The sequence below is a fragment of the Pristis pectinata genome, chromosome 17 (assembly GCF_009764475.1).
Source record: "Pristis pectinata isolate sPriPec2 chromosome 17, sPriPec2.1.pri, whole genome shotgun sequence".
NCBI lineage: Eukaryota > Metazoa > Chordata > Chondrichthyes > Rhinopristiformes > Pristidae > Pristis > Pristis pectinata.
The window spans coordinates 29701033-29721955 of NC_067421.1; the positions used below are offsets into that span (position 1 = coordinate 29701033).

A 20923-nucleotide genomic window follows, 5' to 3' on the forward strand; every position below is an offset into this window, starting at 1 on the left:
GCTTTCTTGCCGACTCTGCAGTATAATTCACTGCCCAAATTCTTTTTTTTAGCACAATCGGGAACAATATAAATGCAAGGATTATCATTTTAAATATGACCCCTGAATTTGCTGGATTTTCATTGGGTACGTGACACATTTGATTGTCTTGGTGTAACAAGTCTCCTATTACACCAGCAGGTTACCTCCTTCCTGAAGCCTCCTTGCAGCAAGAGTGAATAATAGATTGCAGATGACTGCAAAGTGATTCCAGCCTCAACATGGACTGAAACTGAAACCTTATCTCAACTCATCCTGATCCTAGATTTCCCAAAGTATGTGCACAATTCCAGTGAGGAACATTGTTTAATCGTCACCACTCCCCTCCCCCAGCTCCCTCTCATTGTCCAGGATAAAGGATCCCCATTGGTTCCCTCAGTGATATCAGGTGACACAGCACAGATCATTGTGATTGGTGCAGCATCCAACAGGGAAGTGCATTTACATGTTGAGCCAGTGGAGGAGCTGCCATTTTTTAAAATCACCTAGCAATAGGTTCACAGGAGGTCATTCGCCAAGAGTGTCAAATAAAGAAAGATGCAGAAGAGCAGACAAGAGTTGTCACTTGCATTATATTTTATTCATTGTCTTGTGTCTCATTAAAACATATGTATACATTAGGTATGAGTACAGACAGGCGAATGCACCTACAGTACATAGTCCATATCTTTTTCCTTCCTGTTTCCAAAACTAAGTCCTGTTGCACTGGACGAGACAAAACACTCAAATAAACCGTGGGAACTGCTGGAGTCAATCAACAGGGACTAAAGCAGCATTGTGTGAGAGACAGAGCCAAACAAAAACTCCAAATTTCAAAATGGCAATAACAGGATTTGTCAAACCACAGAGCAAGAAGTTATCAGTTCATATTGTTACATCTGCAGCTACCTTGAACCTGCAGCTAGAACTGAAGTAGTGGGTCCTACCCCACCCCAATATTTGAATGGATATTGTTGCTATCCAAAAGATAATTTGTCCTTGATGCGGCAGAGTCCCAGCAATAATTCACTGCACAGGCTGTTCTGCTCCCTGGCCTCCCAATCTACATTTTTAACCCAGAGAATAGTTAAAGTTAGCCACAATCATAACATAACTTGATCAATCATATCCCAATTCTCACACAGTAATTCAATGCTGGATGGAGAGCAGTGTTTGTTTGTTTCAGTGCTGGTACCATATTGTTCTCTGAATGGGAATCCAGCCCAGATAGAGAGGATAAAAATCTTTCCCTGATGGTCGTCGGGCTCTGCGGTGGATTACGCAGTCTATCCTTTCACCTCTTTACTCACTGTTTGAATCTCAGCCCAGAAGGTGTACAAGATGATAAGAGGCATAGATCAAGTGGACAGTCAGAGACTTTTTCCCAGGGTGACAATGGCTAACACAAGGGGACATAATTTTAAAATGATTGGAGGAAGACATAGGGGGGATGTCAGTGGTAAGTTTTTTTACACAGAGAGGGGTGGGTGCGTGGAACGCACTGCCGGCAGAGGTGGTGGGGGCAGATACATTAGGGACATTTAAGAGACTCTTAGATAGACACATGATTGACTGAAAAATAGGGGGCTATGTGGGAGGGAAGGGTTAGATAGATCTTAGAGCAGGATAAAATGTCAGCACCACATTGTGGGCCGAAGGGCCTGTACTGTGCTGTAGTGTTCTATGTTCTATGTTTTATGAATGGCAAATGTTAAAGGCCCGGGCAGTCTCAGCATTGACACTGACAGTCTCAAATCTGTGGCATGTACTGAAACCAAAATGCTAATTGTGAAGCTTTGAAAGTGACCTCAGCATTTGTTGCTCCAAAGAGCCAGAGTATGAACCTATAACAATGTGCATTTCTTACATTGTGGGGGACAGTTGATGTGGAGCCCCAGCAAGATTTTATTGAAACGCAAACAAGAAGAATTTAAGAGGTTTGAAGGAGGGAAATGAGGTGTCAAGGCTAAATTACAGAGCGACTGAGAGAGTCACTGTGGATGGGTAATTAGTGGAGGAGGTGTTAATCACTGGTCCTGGGTAAGAGTATAGGCTGATGGATAGGGTTGTCAGAGATTGATGAGATAAGAAGGGGTGAAATGATGTAGGATTTAGATGTGTGATTAAAGAAAAGCAGAGGTGAAAAAATGTGCTAAAGAACATTCTGAGTTTTACTCTGCCAAAGCAAGTTATCAATAAATTTGTGCCAGTGGAAGAGAGATAGGGTTGAAAGATTGTGATGGATTATTCAATACTTTACTGTTGGAACAAGTACATGTGACCAGAACACTTCAACATACCACCATAAGACTCACAAAGGCAGTGAAATATCCAGTCATTACTAAACGTCAGGCAACTATACTGCTGCATGCTGAACGCTGGGTAGAATCCGAGCTAGACACCATTTAACACCACTTATAGATCGAACAAAGCTACAGGCAGGGAGGTACTGTGGTACAAATTACGGCAATGATTACGTTGTTAACTTAAGGAATTGGACCACACTGGAAGGTGTCAAGTGTGGGATGATTGTCCTTAATGACTGTGTGAAGAAGCATGTGTTTGAAATGGGTTGTACAACAGGTAACATATAACACTTGGTATTAGTCACCACTTGTACTGCAATAGTTCTCTGCAGTTCCATGCACCAAGACAAAGCAAGGAAGCTAGGCAATGAGAATAGACTCCACCATGGAATAAAACTCCTTCACACTGAACAGACCCCACAAGCTGTGAGCAAAACAGGGCTACATTCCATTTACAAATTTTCAAAGATGAAGTATCCAAATTTGACAAACCCGTTTTATTAACAACAAGTTCAGATAGTTGAGGTGGGAGCTAGTCTGAGCTGAAGAACCTTCAATTTAATAATTAGATGCAATGTTTTGCTGAATAGTTACTTTATCGCGCTGAATAATTTTAATAGAACTGACCAAAAGTATGCAATTTTGGCCTTAACTTTACATAGGGTTAAGAATATTATTTGGAAGTACGGGTTCAACAGACATGCTATGAAATAATAAGGGTCTGAATTTGTATCAGCTGTCTGGCACAGAGTGGGGCAGGTTTTGAAGTCTCTTGGGTGTTGGCATGAATAGTCAATATTGCAAAGGCTGTAGAACTGAATGTCGGGAAGGGAGAATTACAAGTGCCTTTATTATGCTATCCTGGAGGACAAACCCCAGGCCCTTCCCTCTATTCACAATTTCCAGCAAAACTAGAATGGCATTCTGCAGGAAAGTATTGGCTTGCTGGAAAAGGCAATGGGAATCATTGTCATTCAGTTCATCATGTTGCTTATAGTAGAAAATGGAAATATTCCCCCAAATTTTCATTAAGTTTTGACCAGATATTACAGAGTCCACCTGGAAGCACAATGATTAGCTGGCTGTTCCACAGCACCACTGGGACTGCAAGATTGCTTCAGCGATACCACAGCTGAACCACCATCCAGTACCATAAAGGAAGTATTTGTGCATGGTTTATTTTACTACTGATCGGGTCAGTGTTTCATAAAGACAGTGGTTTAAAGTAGGTGAAATATCTTGGTGTAAAGTCACCCCTAATATAAAGTGTCATTGCACATTGCTTAAAATGGGTCTGAGAATCAAAGGACATCCCTGACAACAGAGAGACCAAAACAATTTATAGAGCTGAGCTCCATGACATTTCAGATAAATGCCCTCTCTAAAAGGCCATTGGGAACTTGTCCTAAATGCATTGTTTCAGCTTCAGACAAAGTGTAGGAAATAATTCAGAAAACAATAGGTTTAAGTGTGAATGGCTTCACCAATTTCAAAACAGAAGGTGGAAGTAAGTCACCGAATAGGCTGGGATTCCTAGCATTTATTTTAATTATTTCGAAAGTTTATCTCAACCTGCCCTCTATCCCATAAAGTTTCTTTAACCTTCATAGAAAGTTTAAGAAGTAAAATGCAAGAAACCTGAAATAAAAACATTAAACAAGAAATGCTAAACACACTCAGCAGGTCAGGAGTTTGGAAGAGGTGTAAAGATAACAATGATGAAAGGTCATTAACCTAAAACATTAACTCTGTTTCTCTCTTCACAGATACTTCTTGACCTGCTGAGTATTTCTGGCCCTTCCAGTTTTAATTTATGATGTTGTTGTTTTAAGCAGGTGTCAAACGATGAACTGGAATTGAACAATACAAATTGCTGGAGTGGAAACAGAAATTATAAACTTAAAAATTCAAAATCTTTAGATAGAAAACCTACCTCAAATTGAGGTACCCAGCCACTGAAATCTTACTCTGAGCATCAGAATTGTTTTTACTCTCCCATTGTGCGTTATTATCGTTATCCACTCCATGAGAACAATTTGTTAAATGTTCAGAGTGCCAACAGATTAAATTGTTTTCTAAAGTCTTTTCTTGATAAACAATCAGTCAGATTGGAGGAATCGGAAATTGGAATAAATCTTAAATGAAATCTCTTTTCACCCTTCGCCTGATTTCTGTTTTTGTGGAGTGATCGAGAGTTGGAGAAATAATCCACCGGTGACCCACACCTTGTCCATAAGGTCAAAGCAGCCTCCAGGCTTGGGGGAGAGGAGTGGTTGCTTTGTCTTGGTTTTGTAAAGCTTTGGTCCAAGGTACAAAGTTAGAGTGGGACTATCAGTCACCGGCAAAACTCATCTCAGCACATTCAGTTTCACTGCAGTTAGTAGAACAGACTGTGCAGAGGAGAGTACAACCAACAGTCAATACTCTCACACATATGTAATGTTGGCAAACTCAGGCAAATCTTCTCCCCTCGGATTGCATCAGAAGCCCATATTTCATGAAGTCAGTGCAGTGAAGGAGAGGACTGCCATCCATAACCACTGAGTAAAACATAACTTTGTCTGGGCAACCATGGGAGAATGTCCTGCCAGAGCCAGATAACATGGCGCATAGTGGACCGTGTCCACTGCGTTCCCACACACTCAGACAATTTAACTGTGGAAAGCATTTCCAACAGATAGCTTGGTCTTCCCCCAGCTTCCCCCTCTGCATCCAGGAGCCCTGCAGAATCATTGTTGCAGCACCTATTCCCTACACATGAACGTTGCAACAGGCGATAAAGGGAAACATCAGAGCTAAGTGTGGTCCCACCTTCAGCCAATGCATGCACACACGATTCCCAGTAGGGAATCAAGCCGGGGAACTCTCCCTTCTCTCACCACGAGCTGATTATGGACAATTGTCAGAACCCCGCTCTTGCTCCCAGCTGATCACAGCTATCTCAGGATATGCCAGCAATAGGACCCAGCCTACTGGCTCTGCGTGGCTCAGCACAATCAACCCACTAAATCAACCACTGTTAGAATTTCAACACCCTCCCTCAGATAATCCTCCTTGAGCATTCTCTGCTGTTTCTGTTTTAACATGCACTAGTGGCTTTCTGACTGTAGAAAGGATTAAACCAGCAGTTTAAAATAGACAACTGTAATGGCTGGACTCCAGACAGCACAGATGTGGCAAGCTTCTTTTCAAAGCGATTGCACCAGGAGGGGAACACTGTCAAAGTGGGAACACCATCAAACCACCTGGCTTCACATATCAAATACTGGACTCAAATGAACTCTGAAGTGGGGGCTTGGGGCTGTTGGGGTTGGGGGTAGTGAACATTTGGATTCACAGTGAATACTTGACATTCATCGGGAAGCACAATTGTCAGATTATAGCAACTTGCCAACTACTGTTTCCTCAGGTGGACTTGACGAGCATCTGCATGCCACGATTGTGTGAAGAATAAAGCTGGGAAGGTGACAGCCCATTTCCCTCACAGGCAAATGCACCATAAGTCTCTCTGACCTCACGTTTAATACTATTTTTATCTTCCTGAATCTTTTTTCAAATTGGTGAGAGGGATATGGAATATGGACAGTCATCCTCAGCAGCACCCACCCAGGATTTACATTCTCTTTAATGTCAGCTTCCTGTGCATGGACAAATCCTCTGGATAAAGCCAGAGGGAGGTGCAACTAGGCTTCAGCAACTGACGCACAGAGCCCACTGAGCTGGGGGTGGGCTGCTCACAGGAATAAAAGACCAATTGCTAATTTGAGAAACGTTAAAGAGAACATGAAGACGGGACAGGTAGGAGGGGTGTGTCCCATACTGTCTACTTTGGCATGGATTATGGCCCTTTCCCTCCTCCCTACACTGATGTCCTCTGGTTCTTTATATATGTCTTAGGATGTAGGAACGGGCAGAAGCTTGCGCCCATTCACTGAGATCAGGGCAGCTTTGTGTCCAAACTCCAAATGCCTGACTCTGCCCCTTAACACAATGTGATGGAGCCTTGGGTTTGGGTGGGCGTGAGTGTTGGGTGCCAACGATGGTGTACAGACCACCCTAATTGTTCATTCCTCCTGAAGCTTGTGAAATTTGTTTTGATGTTCTGGTCACTGAGCTTTGCTGTCTGAAAGAATGAACTTTAAACCTCCTCCAAGTGTAAGAAACACAGTTTCAAAAACCACACAGTCATACACAGGTCATGGGAAGCAACTGATGTTTTCGTGTTTTTTTTTCTTTAATGCACTTTTTTTCTGCAGAAATTTAAACATATTGAGCTCTGATTGGCCCAGGATCACTACAGTTGAATATAACTTGGTGGAATATATTGACTCAAGCACTGGGCTGCCACTGTTTGGTTTTTATTTTACGGTCCAGACATTAGCAAATTCTAACAGTTCAGTAAAACACCTGAATTTCTACTCCCCCAGATTTCTGTGTCTCATCACCATTGAGCCATTATTGTCTGAAGTTATCTATGCACCATCACATCAGCAAACAAAAGCTCTGGACCTCAAGCCACAATCCCAGCCCTTCACCTGCACCCCTCCTGTTCCCCACATGGCTCTGGCTGAGGTGACAGCCCCATTCATGCCAATGTTTATTGAGGCTTGCATATCACGGACTTTAGACTCCTGACGAAGAGGACTGAGAGGTATTGCTGTCAATGCTTGTTGTTGCCTGGGAGGCAGATGCCTGGGGTGGGGAGAAATCAGGTTATAAGTGCAAGGAATCCAGTGAGAAGAATGTCGTACAATTCCAAACACAAACATTCTGTTCAACTCAGCTTGGGATTGGTCTCTGCAGCGTTTATTGAGCAATCCAACAGGCCTGGTATCAAGCAAGCAACTGTGGCCAAAACCTGGGTGGCGTGGGCTCAGAATTAACCCTTTCCAGGCCACCAGCCAGCGTTGCAGGCCATGAACCGAAGTGCCAGCAAGGGGGCCCAGATCCTTTCGTGACTATTACTTTTATTTGTTTTGATGTCCTGTCTGTCTGTCGCACTGCAGCAGCCAAGAGGAGGAAAACAATTAAAAAAAACAAGAGAAATCAAAAGAAAATTCATCTCTGTTCAGGTCAAAGCAGCCACGAATGTCCCAAATCGATTAGAGATGTCCGAATGCAAAGATCTCCAAGTTTGCATGGGGCTCCGGCCCTTAGAGTCAGTAAGGTCGTCTGTGCAGTGGACTGACAGGCACTGCAAGTGGGTACCAGCCTGGACTGATGAAGCCTTGTTCTGGGAAAGCTCGTGGGCTGGAAAGGGTTAATAAACAGAATAAGTTTTAGTTTTCTGCCTTAAGGTTCATTTTCTTTCTTTTTTTTCAAAATAAAAAAAATACAAATTGATTATTTCCCTCCTGACCTGAAGTAAAACCCTCTTCCATTCAAAGCAAATCCATAGGGTTTAAGCAGCTGCTTTAGAGAACCTGACACCCTGTCTGTGCAACACCCCACTTGCTGGTTAAACTTATGAGGGAACTAAACTCAGACCAAGAAATTACAGGCCCTAGAATTACAATTCAACTGAGGAATCATCATCTGCTCTTGGCCATGAATAACTGAGATGAGGAAGTTGAAGTAAATTGAAATCTAAAAATGACTAAATAGTTCTGATTCAACTAAGTTTAAGAAGCCTCCTCTGTAGCAAACCTTAAATATTTATTCACCACTTAAAACTATGGGTTGTCATTCAGCTGCAGTCACCCTGAGAATAGCTTCCACAAGAACATTTTCACACCTCCCATCATTGGGTCCTTTTCTCCAGCAACTAAAGCTCCCTCGGCCATTGCAGATCACCCTTGGACACAGGTGTCACTCACACACACATCGGGCAATGAAAACGTCATTTTTTTTTATTTACAGCATGGTAACAGGCCTTTCTGGCCCAACGGGTCCACACCGCCCATTTTTTTAAAACCCAAATTAACCTACCCCTACGTCTTTGGAATGTGGGAGGAAACCGGAGCACCTGGAGGAAACCCACGCTGACACGGGAGAACGTACAAACTCCTTACAGACAGCGGCAGGAATCGAACCCCGATCACTGGCGCCGTAATAGCGCTGCGCTAACCGCTACACTACCGTGCCGTCCACTTCTACTTCACTTCTCTTCTACTCCAGTTGGATTACAGCATTTGTCATTTTCTTTTACATGAGGTATATAATGCTGAAATAAGTAGCAAAAGAACTAATTCTGGCCAGTCCAAGCTTCAGAAGTGGCAACATCAAAGCACTTGCTGGCAGGACAGGTTTTGCTCGTTATCTGTTTCGTAACAAACAATTGGAGCACTCTCAAAACAACAGCAACGGTGAAATGTGGATTGGGCAGAGACACAGAGCAGGCAATTGTGAATTGCACACCCACTTGCACACTTTGAAAAGGTGAGGAAACAGACTTGCCCACACTACACCAGCAATTACAGCTCCCAGTACCCCACTTCAGTGCGAGCTTTACCTTAAAGGCACACCAGCTTACAAAATTCTAATTCTGTCAACTTTTCCGATGGTATTTCACTATGTCACTTTCCTGCCTGTTGCTCATTGCACCTTATTTTGATTTTTGTTCAGAATGATCATTTCATTCAATATCTCTTGTAAACACAAGGTTACAGACAATGGAGAACTATTCAGTTCACTTCTCAGTAAAGCCCACATTCAAAGGTGACAGAATTTCAATCCCTGGACTTTGCTGAGTTAGGAAACAATTGTTACTATGAATATTCCAAGAACCCTTTTCTAAGCAGGGTCCTGCAGTATCCTCGTAGTGTGCTCAACAGCAGGATTGTGTCTGGTTGCGGTACTTCACAGTGGAATAGACTATCGGCAAATATTGTTCTCTCACATGAAAACATTTGGGCAGAGTACCAAAGGCCCAGCATTGCCAGTGGTAGAGTACCCAATGCCAGTCAGTCTCTGATGTAGCCTTCTCAAAGAGACAATAAGGCTCATTCAGAACTAAAATTGACCAGAATTGTTCCGGCATCTCCTTAAGGCCAGAAGAAAGAGATAGCACCTCCTTTAATCAGACACCGCTTTCATCTTTGCACCATTTGAAGCAAGCAGAAAAGTCCCATTTTTCTGTCAAGGAATATAATCCCACTCCCTGCCCCAGAGGGCAGAGGAAGTGAAGGAAATTCCACAGTTAATAACTTTTAAAAAAGATGCAAAAGAAGAAACAAAATAGTAAGATAGCTTTGGGGCCATATTGTGAGCACTGTTTCAGAGCCGGTTACTCTCCCATTCTATAATCAGTCAGCTCATGAACTTCAAGAGACAACAAAAGAATAAGTAATCGCTCACTAATAAAGCAAGTTCCCCACACCCATTTATTTCCACATTTGATCACAGCAGAACCTCAAATATCAGAAGTTTCGAAACATCTTAGGTGACAAAGGTGGTCATTGCACAAGAACACCACGAAATCTGAAGGGACGGACACACAGGGTGACCCTGCCATCCCATGCTCTCAGCATCAGACATCAAGGTATACCCTGTGGGTAAGTAACTTCAGAAGGCAGAGTTGTACTGCTGAAGCTCCAGCACTCACTCAATCTGTGCAAGAATAACTGCAGAACAATCAAACTGAAAGCATCAGTGATGAAAATCTTATTTTAAAATTCCACTTCTGCAAGACGGCTTCAGTAATTTCAGATTGAGAAGGCATAATATCAAAATAACAACATACAGAACGCCACACCAGGTGGTAGAAGGACAATGGGACTCCTAACGTATCCAAGGGACTAATAGGGAGGCCACTCTTCTTCCAGCTAGGCTGCCAACTGCACTGGATCGTCATGGAGCCTCCAGAAATGCAGGATTAATTTCCTGGCCAATATTTCAGCAAATATTTCAGGGGTTTGAAAAACCTCAGAAATGCAGTGTTGGGGGCTGATGGTCAAGAATCATTCTATTGGATAACAATAAGTATCTGCTTTCTAACTTGCTTGGGAAGGCCCAATTGACGAGGGAAGGTGGCATGTTGCATGAACGCTGTATCATGTGGTCTTTGGTGGGGTGTGTGGGGAGGAGGGGGTGGGGTGAACCCTTCCAGAACACATCCAGTCAGAGTTGACAGCCTCATCACTGTCTGTTGCCCTCAGCTGGTCCTTGAACCTTTGGGCCTCCAATCACAACCTACATAAACACAGACTAGATGGTGGTGCTCCTCCCTGTTCTGAAACCCCGGCAAACCAAAATTAATGTTATTATCAGGCAAGGTTATCCCAAATTCCATACAGTAAGTTAAATGGAGAAGTTGGTATGATAGTCTTGGCGACAGCAAGGTGTTGGGAAAAGAGTTCCTAGCCTCCACTTGTCAATTGTCTCTCGTCTCACAACTGAGATCAGGAACTTCTGCACAACCCCTGTCCCATCACACCACTCTGAAGCATCAGGAGCATTCCTCAGAGAGAGTCCTGAGCAGGTGATAGATCAGAACTGTGACCCACGACAAAACACTATCCTGTACCTGAGAAGAAAGTGCATTATTGTAGGTGAATGTGAAACTTCACAAGGAAACAATGGTCCTGCTACCCAAGCTGGTGTCTATTCCAACTGAGTGTGAGGATCACAGGGTTGAATGTACAGCATTTCTGGGTCAACCTGACACTTTCAGTGATCTGTTGCACAATGAAAAAACTGATCGATATTCAGCTCTACTGATATCAGCACAACACATCCTGGGAGGAATACGCACCGTGCTTTTTTTTCGCGCGCTCGTGCGCCGATGTCACGCTGAACACCTCGAACAGCTTTACGTTTTTTTTTCAGCCCATGCGCACGCCAACTGCCCAGCTACAGACTACAAGTAACAAGTTTGCTTTATCGCAACATTGTGTCAGCTGTCCTCGTGGAGAACGGCATCTAAAAAACACAAAGAGGGCAGTCAGACGTGTCACCAGAGCTGTACTCTTACATCCACTCACCCCAACCCCCCCAAAATCAGCGCATTCTCTTGCAAGACCACTCACAATGAAATGGGGAGCTGCCACAACAGATGCAACGTGAACCTATCAAGACACAAGGGACCGCAGATGCTGGAATCTGGAGCAACAAACAGTCTGCTGGAGGAACTCAGCGGGTCAAGCAGCATCTGTGGGAGGAAAGGAACTGTCGACTTTTCAGGTCGAAACCCTGCATCAGGACATATGTTAAGTCGAGATATTGGTATGATAGTCTTGGCTGCAGCATGGGTGTTGGGAAAGGAGTCCCTGGCGTCTACTGCACACTCCTGTCCCATCACTGTGAAGCATCAGGAGCATTCTTCAGAAGGGGTCCTGAGCAGGAGATGGATCAGAACTGTAACCCACGACAAGTCCTGAGTCCTGATGCAGGGTTTCGACCCGAAACGTCTACAATTCCTTTCCTCCCACAGATGCTGCTCGACCCACTGAGTTCCTCCAGCAGATTATTTGGTGAACCTATCAAGGCTTCACTTCAACCCACTTCTACCCTTCAGCTCTTGACATCACCCTCTTTCCCTGCACGAGGTGCCTCAGGTATCAGCCGTCAACTTGAACTCTGCCCTGGTGCCCACTTATGGTCCTGCTACCCAAACTGGTGTCAATTCCAACTGAGTGCAAGGATCACAGGGTTGAATTGTACAACATTTCTGGGTCAACCTGTACTTTCAGTGATCACAGCCAATGGACAGTGATGTTCATCAAACTATTCCACCACCACAGGCTACCACAGTCAATCCTAACCTTGTATTCATCCTGCATCTACACCTATACGCTTTCCCGAACACAACTTATTTGTTGACTGGGCCCTAACACATTTTGCAGGGATATTGAACCTCAACATGCAGATGAGATCAATTCGCTCAACACGAGGCTAGAAATAAACAACGTTCATGGTATAAAAATCACACTGATTAAATCAGTCTTTCCTTTCTCATTATTAATTGCCAAACTATTCTAATGCACTAATCCAGAGATCTTTTAGATATTGTGTGTAAGCCACACAATTTATTCTTATCCTTAATATACTTTCCGTCTCCTCTAGCTCCTCTCCACAGCTCCCACAACAACCCAGCCAAAATAGACTCCTTCCTTCCACCACGTCTAAACTCCTGGCCCCAGGTGCATTTATCTCCAATTCCCTCACCCGGTGCCCCCACATTTGGTCCTCTCGTCACTACTGCCAACACCTCTGGGATGCTCACCGCTAACTCATTCAGTCATAATCCCCTCATTCCAAGTATCTGCATCAATGGACGCTCAAGCTAGAGCCAATAACTTCTGTGCCCTCATTCCCAGCACCACTGAGCCCACACCCCTAATTCCCTCACCACTAGATCCCTCACCCTCCAATTCCCTCAGCCTAGACCATTCACCCTTAGTTCCTTCCTCTCTGACGTACACACCTCTAGTTCCTTCAGCCCAAGCCTCCCTCAATCCAGGCCCGTTCACCACATCTCCTCACCTCAGTACCCACACCCCTAAATTTCCAACTGCTAGTGTCTTCACCTATGTCTTCTCAGCCACAGCCCTGGTACCCACACCCAGGTTCCCTCAACCCTAATCCCCTAACCCCTTGTTCCCTCACCTGTAGTGCCCACACCCAAGTATCCTCACCTACATCCTTTATCTTCTCACTCTTCATACTGTCCCTTCATCCCCACTACACTCACCCTACTGCTCTTCCTTTGCAGCTTCACTCCTCATCCCCAGTATCTTCACTCCTTGTATATTTACACCCCCCCCATTGCCCTCATCCTGTCCACCTCATCCCCATTCCCCCTATCCCCCTCATGTGCTTCCAAGCCATGAAGGTGTAAGGGAAGCTAAGAGTGGTGATGTTTCCTTGACACTGTCACCTTTGTCCTTGGTGCAGGAGGTTACAGACTGAGAGGAGCTGCAAGCGCAGCCCAGACAGGTAACTTAATCGCTCCACCCCTAATGCCCACACATCAAACAGACAGCAACTTTTCTTTTTAACAACTACCAACAATTGTGATTGAAAAGCAATTTAGTTGAGGAAAAGCAGCAGCGTCACTGCTAATAACACGTTAGGTTCTGCGCCAAGAAATCTGCAATGCAACACAAGGACACCAGCAGACGGGCTGAATGACAACTACAACAGTAATGCACGATGGCATCAGTGGCATTGAGAAAGGACTCTCATCAATAATACTGTGGCTCTCCTGAGAAAGTTTCAGAAAGAACAATTTAAACTATTCATAAAACAACTAAAAATTGGAACAGGAATGTTGAAATCCAGCTCTATTCTAAAGACACCAACAGCTGCCAGCTTGCAAATTGGACATCAGAAGCATCTTATCCAATAATTCTGTACCCTTGCAGTGACAGGCCAGGGACTGTTTCTCCGATAGACACGTTGCACTTTACATACATAGATCACACTGCATGCAAAAGTCTATGGCATTTATTGTGAGCAAACAAACAAAGCACTGTGCATACATAGGTTACATTGTATGCATCCATACATAGCAATGTTCATGTGCACAGATTATGCACGGGTATATGTGCACTGACATTATGCACAGCTACCTTACTTGTGCATAACCGTGACGCTGTGTGCTGATCATATAACACACATACAAACCCCAAGAATATATTTTTCTTTTTGTTATTCATTTTTCAGAATCTGGGTATTGCTGGCATGGCCAGCATTAATTGCTCTTGAGAAGGTGGTGGTGAGTCACTTTCTTAACCACAGCAGTCCTTCTGTTGTTGGGAAGGGAGTTCCAGGAAGCAGTGATGAAGGAAGAGCGATATCCTTCCTCGTAAGGATGATGTGCAACTTGAAGGGGAACCTGCAGGTGGTGGTGCTTGCAGGCACCTACTGCCCTTGCCCTTCTCAGTAGTAGAGGGTGTGGGTTTAGGAGATGTTGTTGGGAGCCCAGGCGGCTAACTGAAGTACATGTTATAGATGGTACACATTGCAGCCTCTATAAGTCAGAGGTGGAGGGAATGAATGTTTGGGATGGTGGATGGGGGGTGGGGGGGGGGTGGAAGCAAGTAGCTGCACTGTCCAAGATAATGTCAAGTTTCTTGTGTGTTGTGTAAGCTGCTTGCATCCAGGTAACTGAAGACCATTCTATCGCACTCCTGACTTGTGCCTTGTGGACGATAAAAAGGCTTAGGGACATCAGGAAGATAAGTCACTCACCACAGAATACATGGCCCCTGACCTGTTCTGGTAGCCGTGGTATGTGGTATTTATGTGGGCAATCCGGTTGAGTTTCTGGTTAACAATAACGTCCAGGATGTTGAATAGTGGGGCGGGGGGGGGGGGGGCGGTGACATCAGTGACGGTAATGTTACTGAAGGTCAAGGGTAGGTGGTGCGACTCTGTCTGGTTGGAGATGATCATTTCCTCACACATAGGGGCAGTCTGGTCCTGCTGTTAGCGAGGATGTTCTCACAACTCCAGGGACTTGGGTTCAATCCTGACCTTGGGTGCTATCTGTGCAGAATTTGAACATCCTCCCCATGTACTCCAGTTGCCTCCCATATGTCAAAGATAAGCTGGTGGGTTAATTGGCGACTGTAAATATCCCATTAGTGTAACTTCATGGAAAAGACCATCAAAGTGGATTTGATGGGCAGGTGTATGAGAGAGTAAATTACATCGGTACAGGGAAATAAGGAGGGGGAATGGGACGAATGGGATGAATGGGATTGTTTCCCTTGGAGCTAGCACAGACTGAATGGGCTGAATGGCCCAAATGATAAGATTTGTAGTGTGAACGTTGAGTTTCCTTAAACACTGTAGAATCCCTCTTTGGGAGGGGGTGCAGTATGAATGGCCCACCCCACTAGTGTGACAGGGAACTGAGCGTGAGGTGACATCAAGTAGAGGGCAGGTGCTGGGATGACAAACCGCAGGTGATCTTGAGGTGAGCTTCTGAGGAGGGCCGGAATGCCAGCCACGAATTTGGAAGTGGGGTCTCAAATCTGAAGAAACACCTCACCAGGGAAATCTTAAAGGTCTGAAATCAAGGCATCGATGGAAATATTTTCAAACAACAGTGAGGCTGGCCACTCACCGATGGCAGACACTGAGTCCACAGCTAAATGCTCAACCGACTCTCAGTTACCACAACATTTTGGAATCCTTTTAAAAAATTGTGACCTCTTCCAGTAGCAACAACCACCCAGATATCTGGGCTGCTATAATCCTGGTCACTTGCACACCCACAATGCTAATGGCACCAATTTCTGTGACTGTATTTAGCTGCCTACACCCTGAGCTCTGGAACTCCCTACATACATTTCCCCTTTATAACACACCTTATCAGGTTTACTGACCTCCTTGCATGGCTTGGTTTCAAATTTTGGAGAATAATTGTTTCTACTTCTAATGTTAAACATGCTACATAAATGTTTGTGCTGTTAGATACTTGGCTGGAGGATTGAAGGGCACCTGATGTTAGCAGAACCCCATCACAGGGAGACTTGGTACCTCCAGGAGACTGGGAGGTGGGTGGGGTGCACAGAGGGAAAAAACTGAGGGAGAAAATGTTCACACTCAGAACAAAAACTCCAGGCTGCAGGAATTTGAATCGCAGAGTTATCCCAGCTTTTCTTCTCCAAAAGCTAGGGGGAAGGGAGAGTCACACACAACAAAGGGAAATAAATGGGCCTTTTAAAAGCTGGATACACATATTCCTGTACTGCAAACACAGCCAAGTGTGAAATCTAATTCCCAATCCTGCCCTACATAAAAATAATTAAACTGAGCAGGAGCACAGTAACAATACATTACTCAATTTTATATTTCAATCCATTTCATTATAATCTTTACCCATCAGGTAGTCACAATCAGTGAAATTGAGCATGTAAGATTTGGGGCCCTTTGTTGGCTATCCTACTGTACTCAAAATTAATACCTCACTCTCTTCATCTTCCTGCTTAAAAAAAAGATGCATCCCCCCACCCCCCCACGCATTTTAAAATACATCTTCACCGCCTTCATATGGCATCACAAGAACTTTAGAAGAAGCATCAAACTCCAAGGAATTAAAACACAACCAGAAATCCTTCCAACAGAAACCACAAGCAGTGACTTTACATCAGGGAGCCACAGTCTGTATTACTCTGTGATATTATGTGTGCGCGGTTTTATTTCTGATGTTGCTTCCTTTCCCTCTGTGCTTGGAAGTTATTTGAAATTGCAATTTGCCAAGGGTCACTCCTGAGAATCAGATGTACACTGTATTTAAGCACAACCGGGAGATTTTAAGTGACAGGACTGAGTTTGAATACCTGCTGCAGCCTCCAGGCTTGTCCCTTTCACCTACTAGAGTATGCTGACAAACTGTGAGCAACTGCTGCACGACTGCCTGGGTTCCATCCAATGAGCACAGCATGAGCCCTATATGAAGACGACCACTCACAATAGCTGGTCAAGCATGATGAGACCCTGATCTCTCTCTCTTTCTCCCTCTCTCTCTCTCTCTCTCTCTCGCTCTCTCACTCTCACTCTCTTTCTATTTCCCACTGTCTTTCTCTCTCTTTCACACTCTCTCTCTCTCTCTCACTCACTCTCTCTCTCGTCCTTTCCCCCTACCCTTAGAATGTGCAATCCATTCACTTTCCCTGAATGGCAACAAAATAGAAATACACCATGTACTTAAACAATCACTGAGTCAAGAATCGGCCTTGCATTTTACTTCTCAGGTTGTTTTTTTTTAAAACAAGTAAACCAGTTGCTCCAGCTGCATTTTCTAACTGCTCAGATACCAACAGCCTACAGAAACTGGTCTTTCTACTTGGCTGCCCCTGAAAGAGGCCCTGCTCTCCTTATCCTGCCTTTTCCATCTCAGGCAAACTGACCCTGAATGAGAAGATATAACACAGGGTCAAATGTGGCGGGAAAAGGGGAGAGAAAACTCCTTTCTTTCTCCCTCTTCAAATCACACAATACCTCAGACTGCCAGCATGCCTGGTGGTGTTTAGCTGTTTAAGAGACTGCAGTACCCACTTCTTCCTGTGTACAAATGCAATCACCACACAAAGGAATAATCTTTGCTGCTCCGTGCATTTTAATATTCTATGAGTTTAAATTCAGCATACAGTTCAAATAACTTCTTCAGGTTATCAGTTGACACACACCCCCCAACCCATACCTGTCATCTCGGAATGGACATGTCCTTGGAAGTTTCATCACATGACTTCAGGCCTCACCCAATCCAATAGATTTTTCCCTATTTCACCAATAACTAAAGTGTTTGAAGAAAAATTAAAGGAAAATCACAGTAGTATAGAAATTCGTTCACTGTTTTATAGGTTTCGTGTTCAATGTGGTGGCATTTATGCATCAAATTCACCTGAATTCCGTTTCACTAACTTCAGAGTCTTCATAAGAGCCAGATTTCAGACATGGCCCATAAGCACCCACATTCCACATCTAGCGCACACAGTGGAGGATGAATCTCTACCTTGATTTGTTTTAATTGCAGGGAAGTTTTCTATTGCATCAAAGAAATCGATTCATGAAGACGCCCAACTTAATCTTGAAGGGTTGGCAACCGAATCCAATGCCTGACATCACCTCCAGTTCTGTAGGATAGGTTCAAGAGTGGCTTGCTTTTGTAGGCCTCCACTGACGTTGGTGGCTTGGCTGTATGCTGAGCTTCCTATCCTCCCTCTCCCTTCCTAACTATCATTCTAGGCCCCCAGATCTCAACTCAGACTTGGGATTAGATCATATGTGATCTCACCCACCCAAATTCAGAATCAGTATGTGCACCCTTGTAGTTTTAAATAGAACACTACAGCACAGAAAAGCAGGCCATTCAGCCCTTCTAGTCTGTGCCAAAACATTATTCCGCTAGTCTCATTTACCTGCACCCAGTCTATAACCCTCCAGACCTCTCCCATCCATGTATCTATCCAACTTATTCTTAAAACTCAAGAGTGAGCCCGCATTTACTACATCAGATGGCAGCCCGTTCCATACTCCCACCACTCTTTGAGTGAAGTAGTTCCCCCTAATGTTCCCCCTAAACCTTTCCCCTTTCACCCAAAAGCCATGTCCTCTCGTACTTATCTCTCCTAATCTAGGTGGAAAGAGCCTATTCACATTAACTCTGTCTATACCCCTCATAATTTTGTAAACCTCTATCAAATTTAATGGACAATTTATAGCCAGGGATTTCAATGGAAGAGAATTTCAAGGGTTTTACAGACATTTAAAAGTTTCCACAGGTAACCTGGCATGCTTCAATTTAGAGAAGATATGCAACTTCTGCTGTGGTTCCTTCAAGTAAAGAGCTTGCTCATGACAAAATAGCAATTGCAACAGTAGTGGGCCTCAGTGCTGAGGCGGCTCTTTTACTGGTTTCAGCTTTCACTGGGATCTGGGGGCCACAGTCAATGCCAGAAAATGTAGGGTATGCAAGAGAGTGGAGTTCAGTGAAGGTTTTCCTGTGCTATGTTTGGGCTGTGCAGGGTGGGGTAATACCACACAGACAAACACTCCCCAGAGTTTGGTGATTTTAATCACTTGGGCATCACACTATTGCCATTAGCACCAGGGTCTCGAACCCTGGGTAATATCCAAAGCTTCCTTTGGAAGCTATTTCCATATTGGAATTGGGTGGGGGAAGGATCACGATTGGTGTGAACCTTTCCAAATTCAAGTTGCTTCCGACATTTACTAGCACGTGAAGAATTCTCGCTTGGCATACACAGGACCACTCACTACCTTCAGCAGATAGAGGAAGGGGGTGCTTTACTACATGAAAGGCAATGTATATAAAAACGCAACCTTTAAAATATAGATGAAATTCCTTCCTTGTTCCCACACATCTCCTGTCAAAACAAAACATGTGACAAGTACCTCCTGCTAAGAACATACATCTTTAAGAATTAATTTTCAACACCATGCCACACATTATTCCCCATAGACCACAGATAAGAAAGTTACCTGCTTCCAGGGAACATTTTAATTCTCTTACTAAGGAAGCCAGGAACCAACACTATATGCAAGTTGTTAAATTTAGAAACACCTTGAAGAATTTGCCATCATATTGTGCTGGCTTGAGCCTAGCCTGAAATTAATAAAAGTGCTTAAACCTCTGCACAAACTGTGAAAGCTCAGTGAAGATAGTGAGAAACAAGTCTGAGATGAGCAGCACAGTGCACAAAGCATGTTACTCCAGTTGCCAAATATCGAACAGGGCACACAATGCACCAATGGACACACCAAGCAAATCTACTGGATGCAAACTTTTTAAGGAATCATTCTAACCACCTGCCTGTCAAATTAAATATGACAAATAAGCCAGAATGCATTCAGGCATAATTTGTCAAATATGCAACCAGAGATGTGGTTTTAACACTGATATTAAGATAACACTGATTAAAAAATCTGGGTTGGATGGAGAGAAGAGGAGCAGAGGGAAAATCAGAGATAAAGACAGGCACAGTTAGCAGACACAGATAAACAGAGTCTGAAACAGACACTCACAGGCAGACACAGACAGGCAGAAAGAGTTAGCATACATGGATAGATGTAAAGGAAGACAAACATAGGGAAATAAAGATGGACAAACACCTGGAGAGATGCAGGGACTGAACAGGCAGGTACAGGCAGACAAAGATATTCAAACAAAGAAGTATAGACATATAGGTCAAGATGGACAAACTCAGCTAAGTGGACATAAATAAACAGAAAAAAAAGGTTAAATGAACAAAGGTCACAGAGTCATAAAGTCAGAGGGAGATACAGCACAGAAACAGACTCTTCAGCCCACCAAGTCTGCACTAACCGTCAACCACCCATTTTACCCTAATGCTACATTAATACCATTTTTTATTCTCCCCACATTCTCTTTAACTCCTCCCAGATTCTACCCCTCACTTACACATGAGGAGCAATTTACAGTGACCAATTAATTTACCAACCTGCATGTCTTTGGGATGTGGGTAGACAGTCAGGCAGACACAGGAATTTTGATACAAGTAGTCAATCATAGGCAGATGAAAGACTATAAAGGAGACAGTGGATAGACATTGGAAAATGCATGAACAAAGAAAAGGAAAATGAATAACGACAGATGAGAACAAACAGACAGACAAAGACAGTCACAGAGAATGATGCAGATAGACACAGGCAGACAAATGAAGATAGACTGATTCAAACCGAAGGACACAGATAGACAGACTAACAGAAATTCGGGTGTAAATAGATGGATACAGTGGAGACAGATAGACAGAGCAACTAAAGAACACAGACAGACACACAGATGTAAGAAGACAGATACAGAACAACAGACTCAGCCAGAAGGACAGGTGCATCTGTGTGGGCACAGGGTTATCCAATATATCATATTCAGAGCTTCACAGAATTGACAAAAACTGCTGTGATCAAATTCAGCATTAAAATTTGCACTCAACAGTTGTAAACACTTTAAAACCCAAAACACAGCTATCATGTTATTCTGAACATGCTGGTCATAGATATTATAAACATGCAACAATGATCAGAACTGTTAATTGTGGTGGGAGAGTTTACTTTAACTGAATTGTGAGATTCAGACACTGATTGTATTTGCAGCATTTCATTTGCTAAAATTAAAAGTCCTCCAGCAAATAATTATATGGAGGCAATTTGGTTTTATTAACGAC

General features: G+C 43.8%; 1 protein-coding gene across 3 annotated transcripts in view; it reads right to left on the reverse strand.

The window, feature by feature from the left end:
• Positions 1-20923, reverse strand: part of mn1b (meningioma 1b) — a 120395-nt gene that overhangs the window by 84603 nt on the left and 14869 nt on the right. The window contains exons 2-3 of one of the 3 annotated variants that reach the window (XM_052032279.1): positions 11017-11183; positions 7519-7574 (exon numbers count right to left, since the gene is read on the reverse strand). The exons of 1 other annotated variant lie outside the window; for it this stretch is intronic. In XM_052032279.1, coding sequence (XP_051888239.1) covers positions 11158-11183 — 26 coding nt within the window. In that variant the 3' untranslated portion in view covers positions 7519-7574; positions 11017-11157. Of the gene's footprint in view, positions 1-623; positions 7575-11016; positions 11184-20923 lie in introns of those variants that run through there. One more of the 3 variants, XM_052032278.1, reaches the window with a different exon arrangement.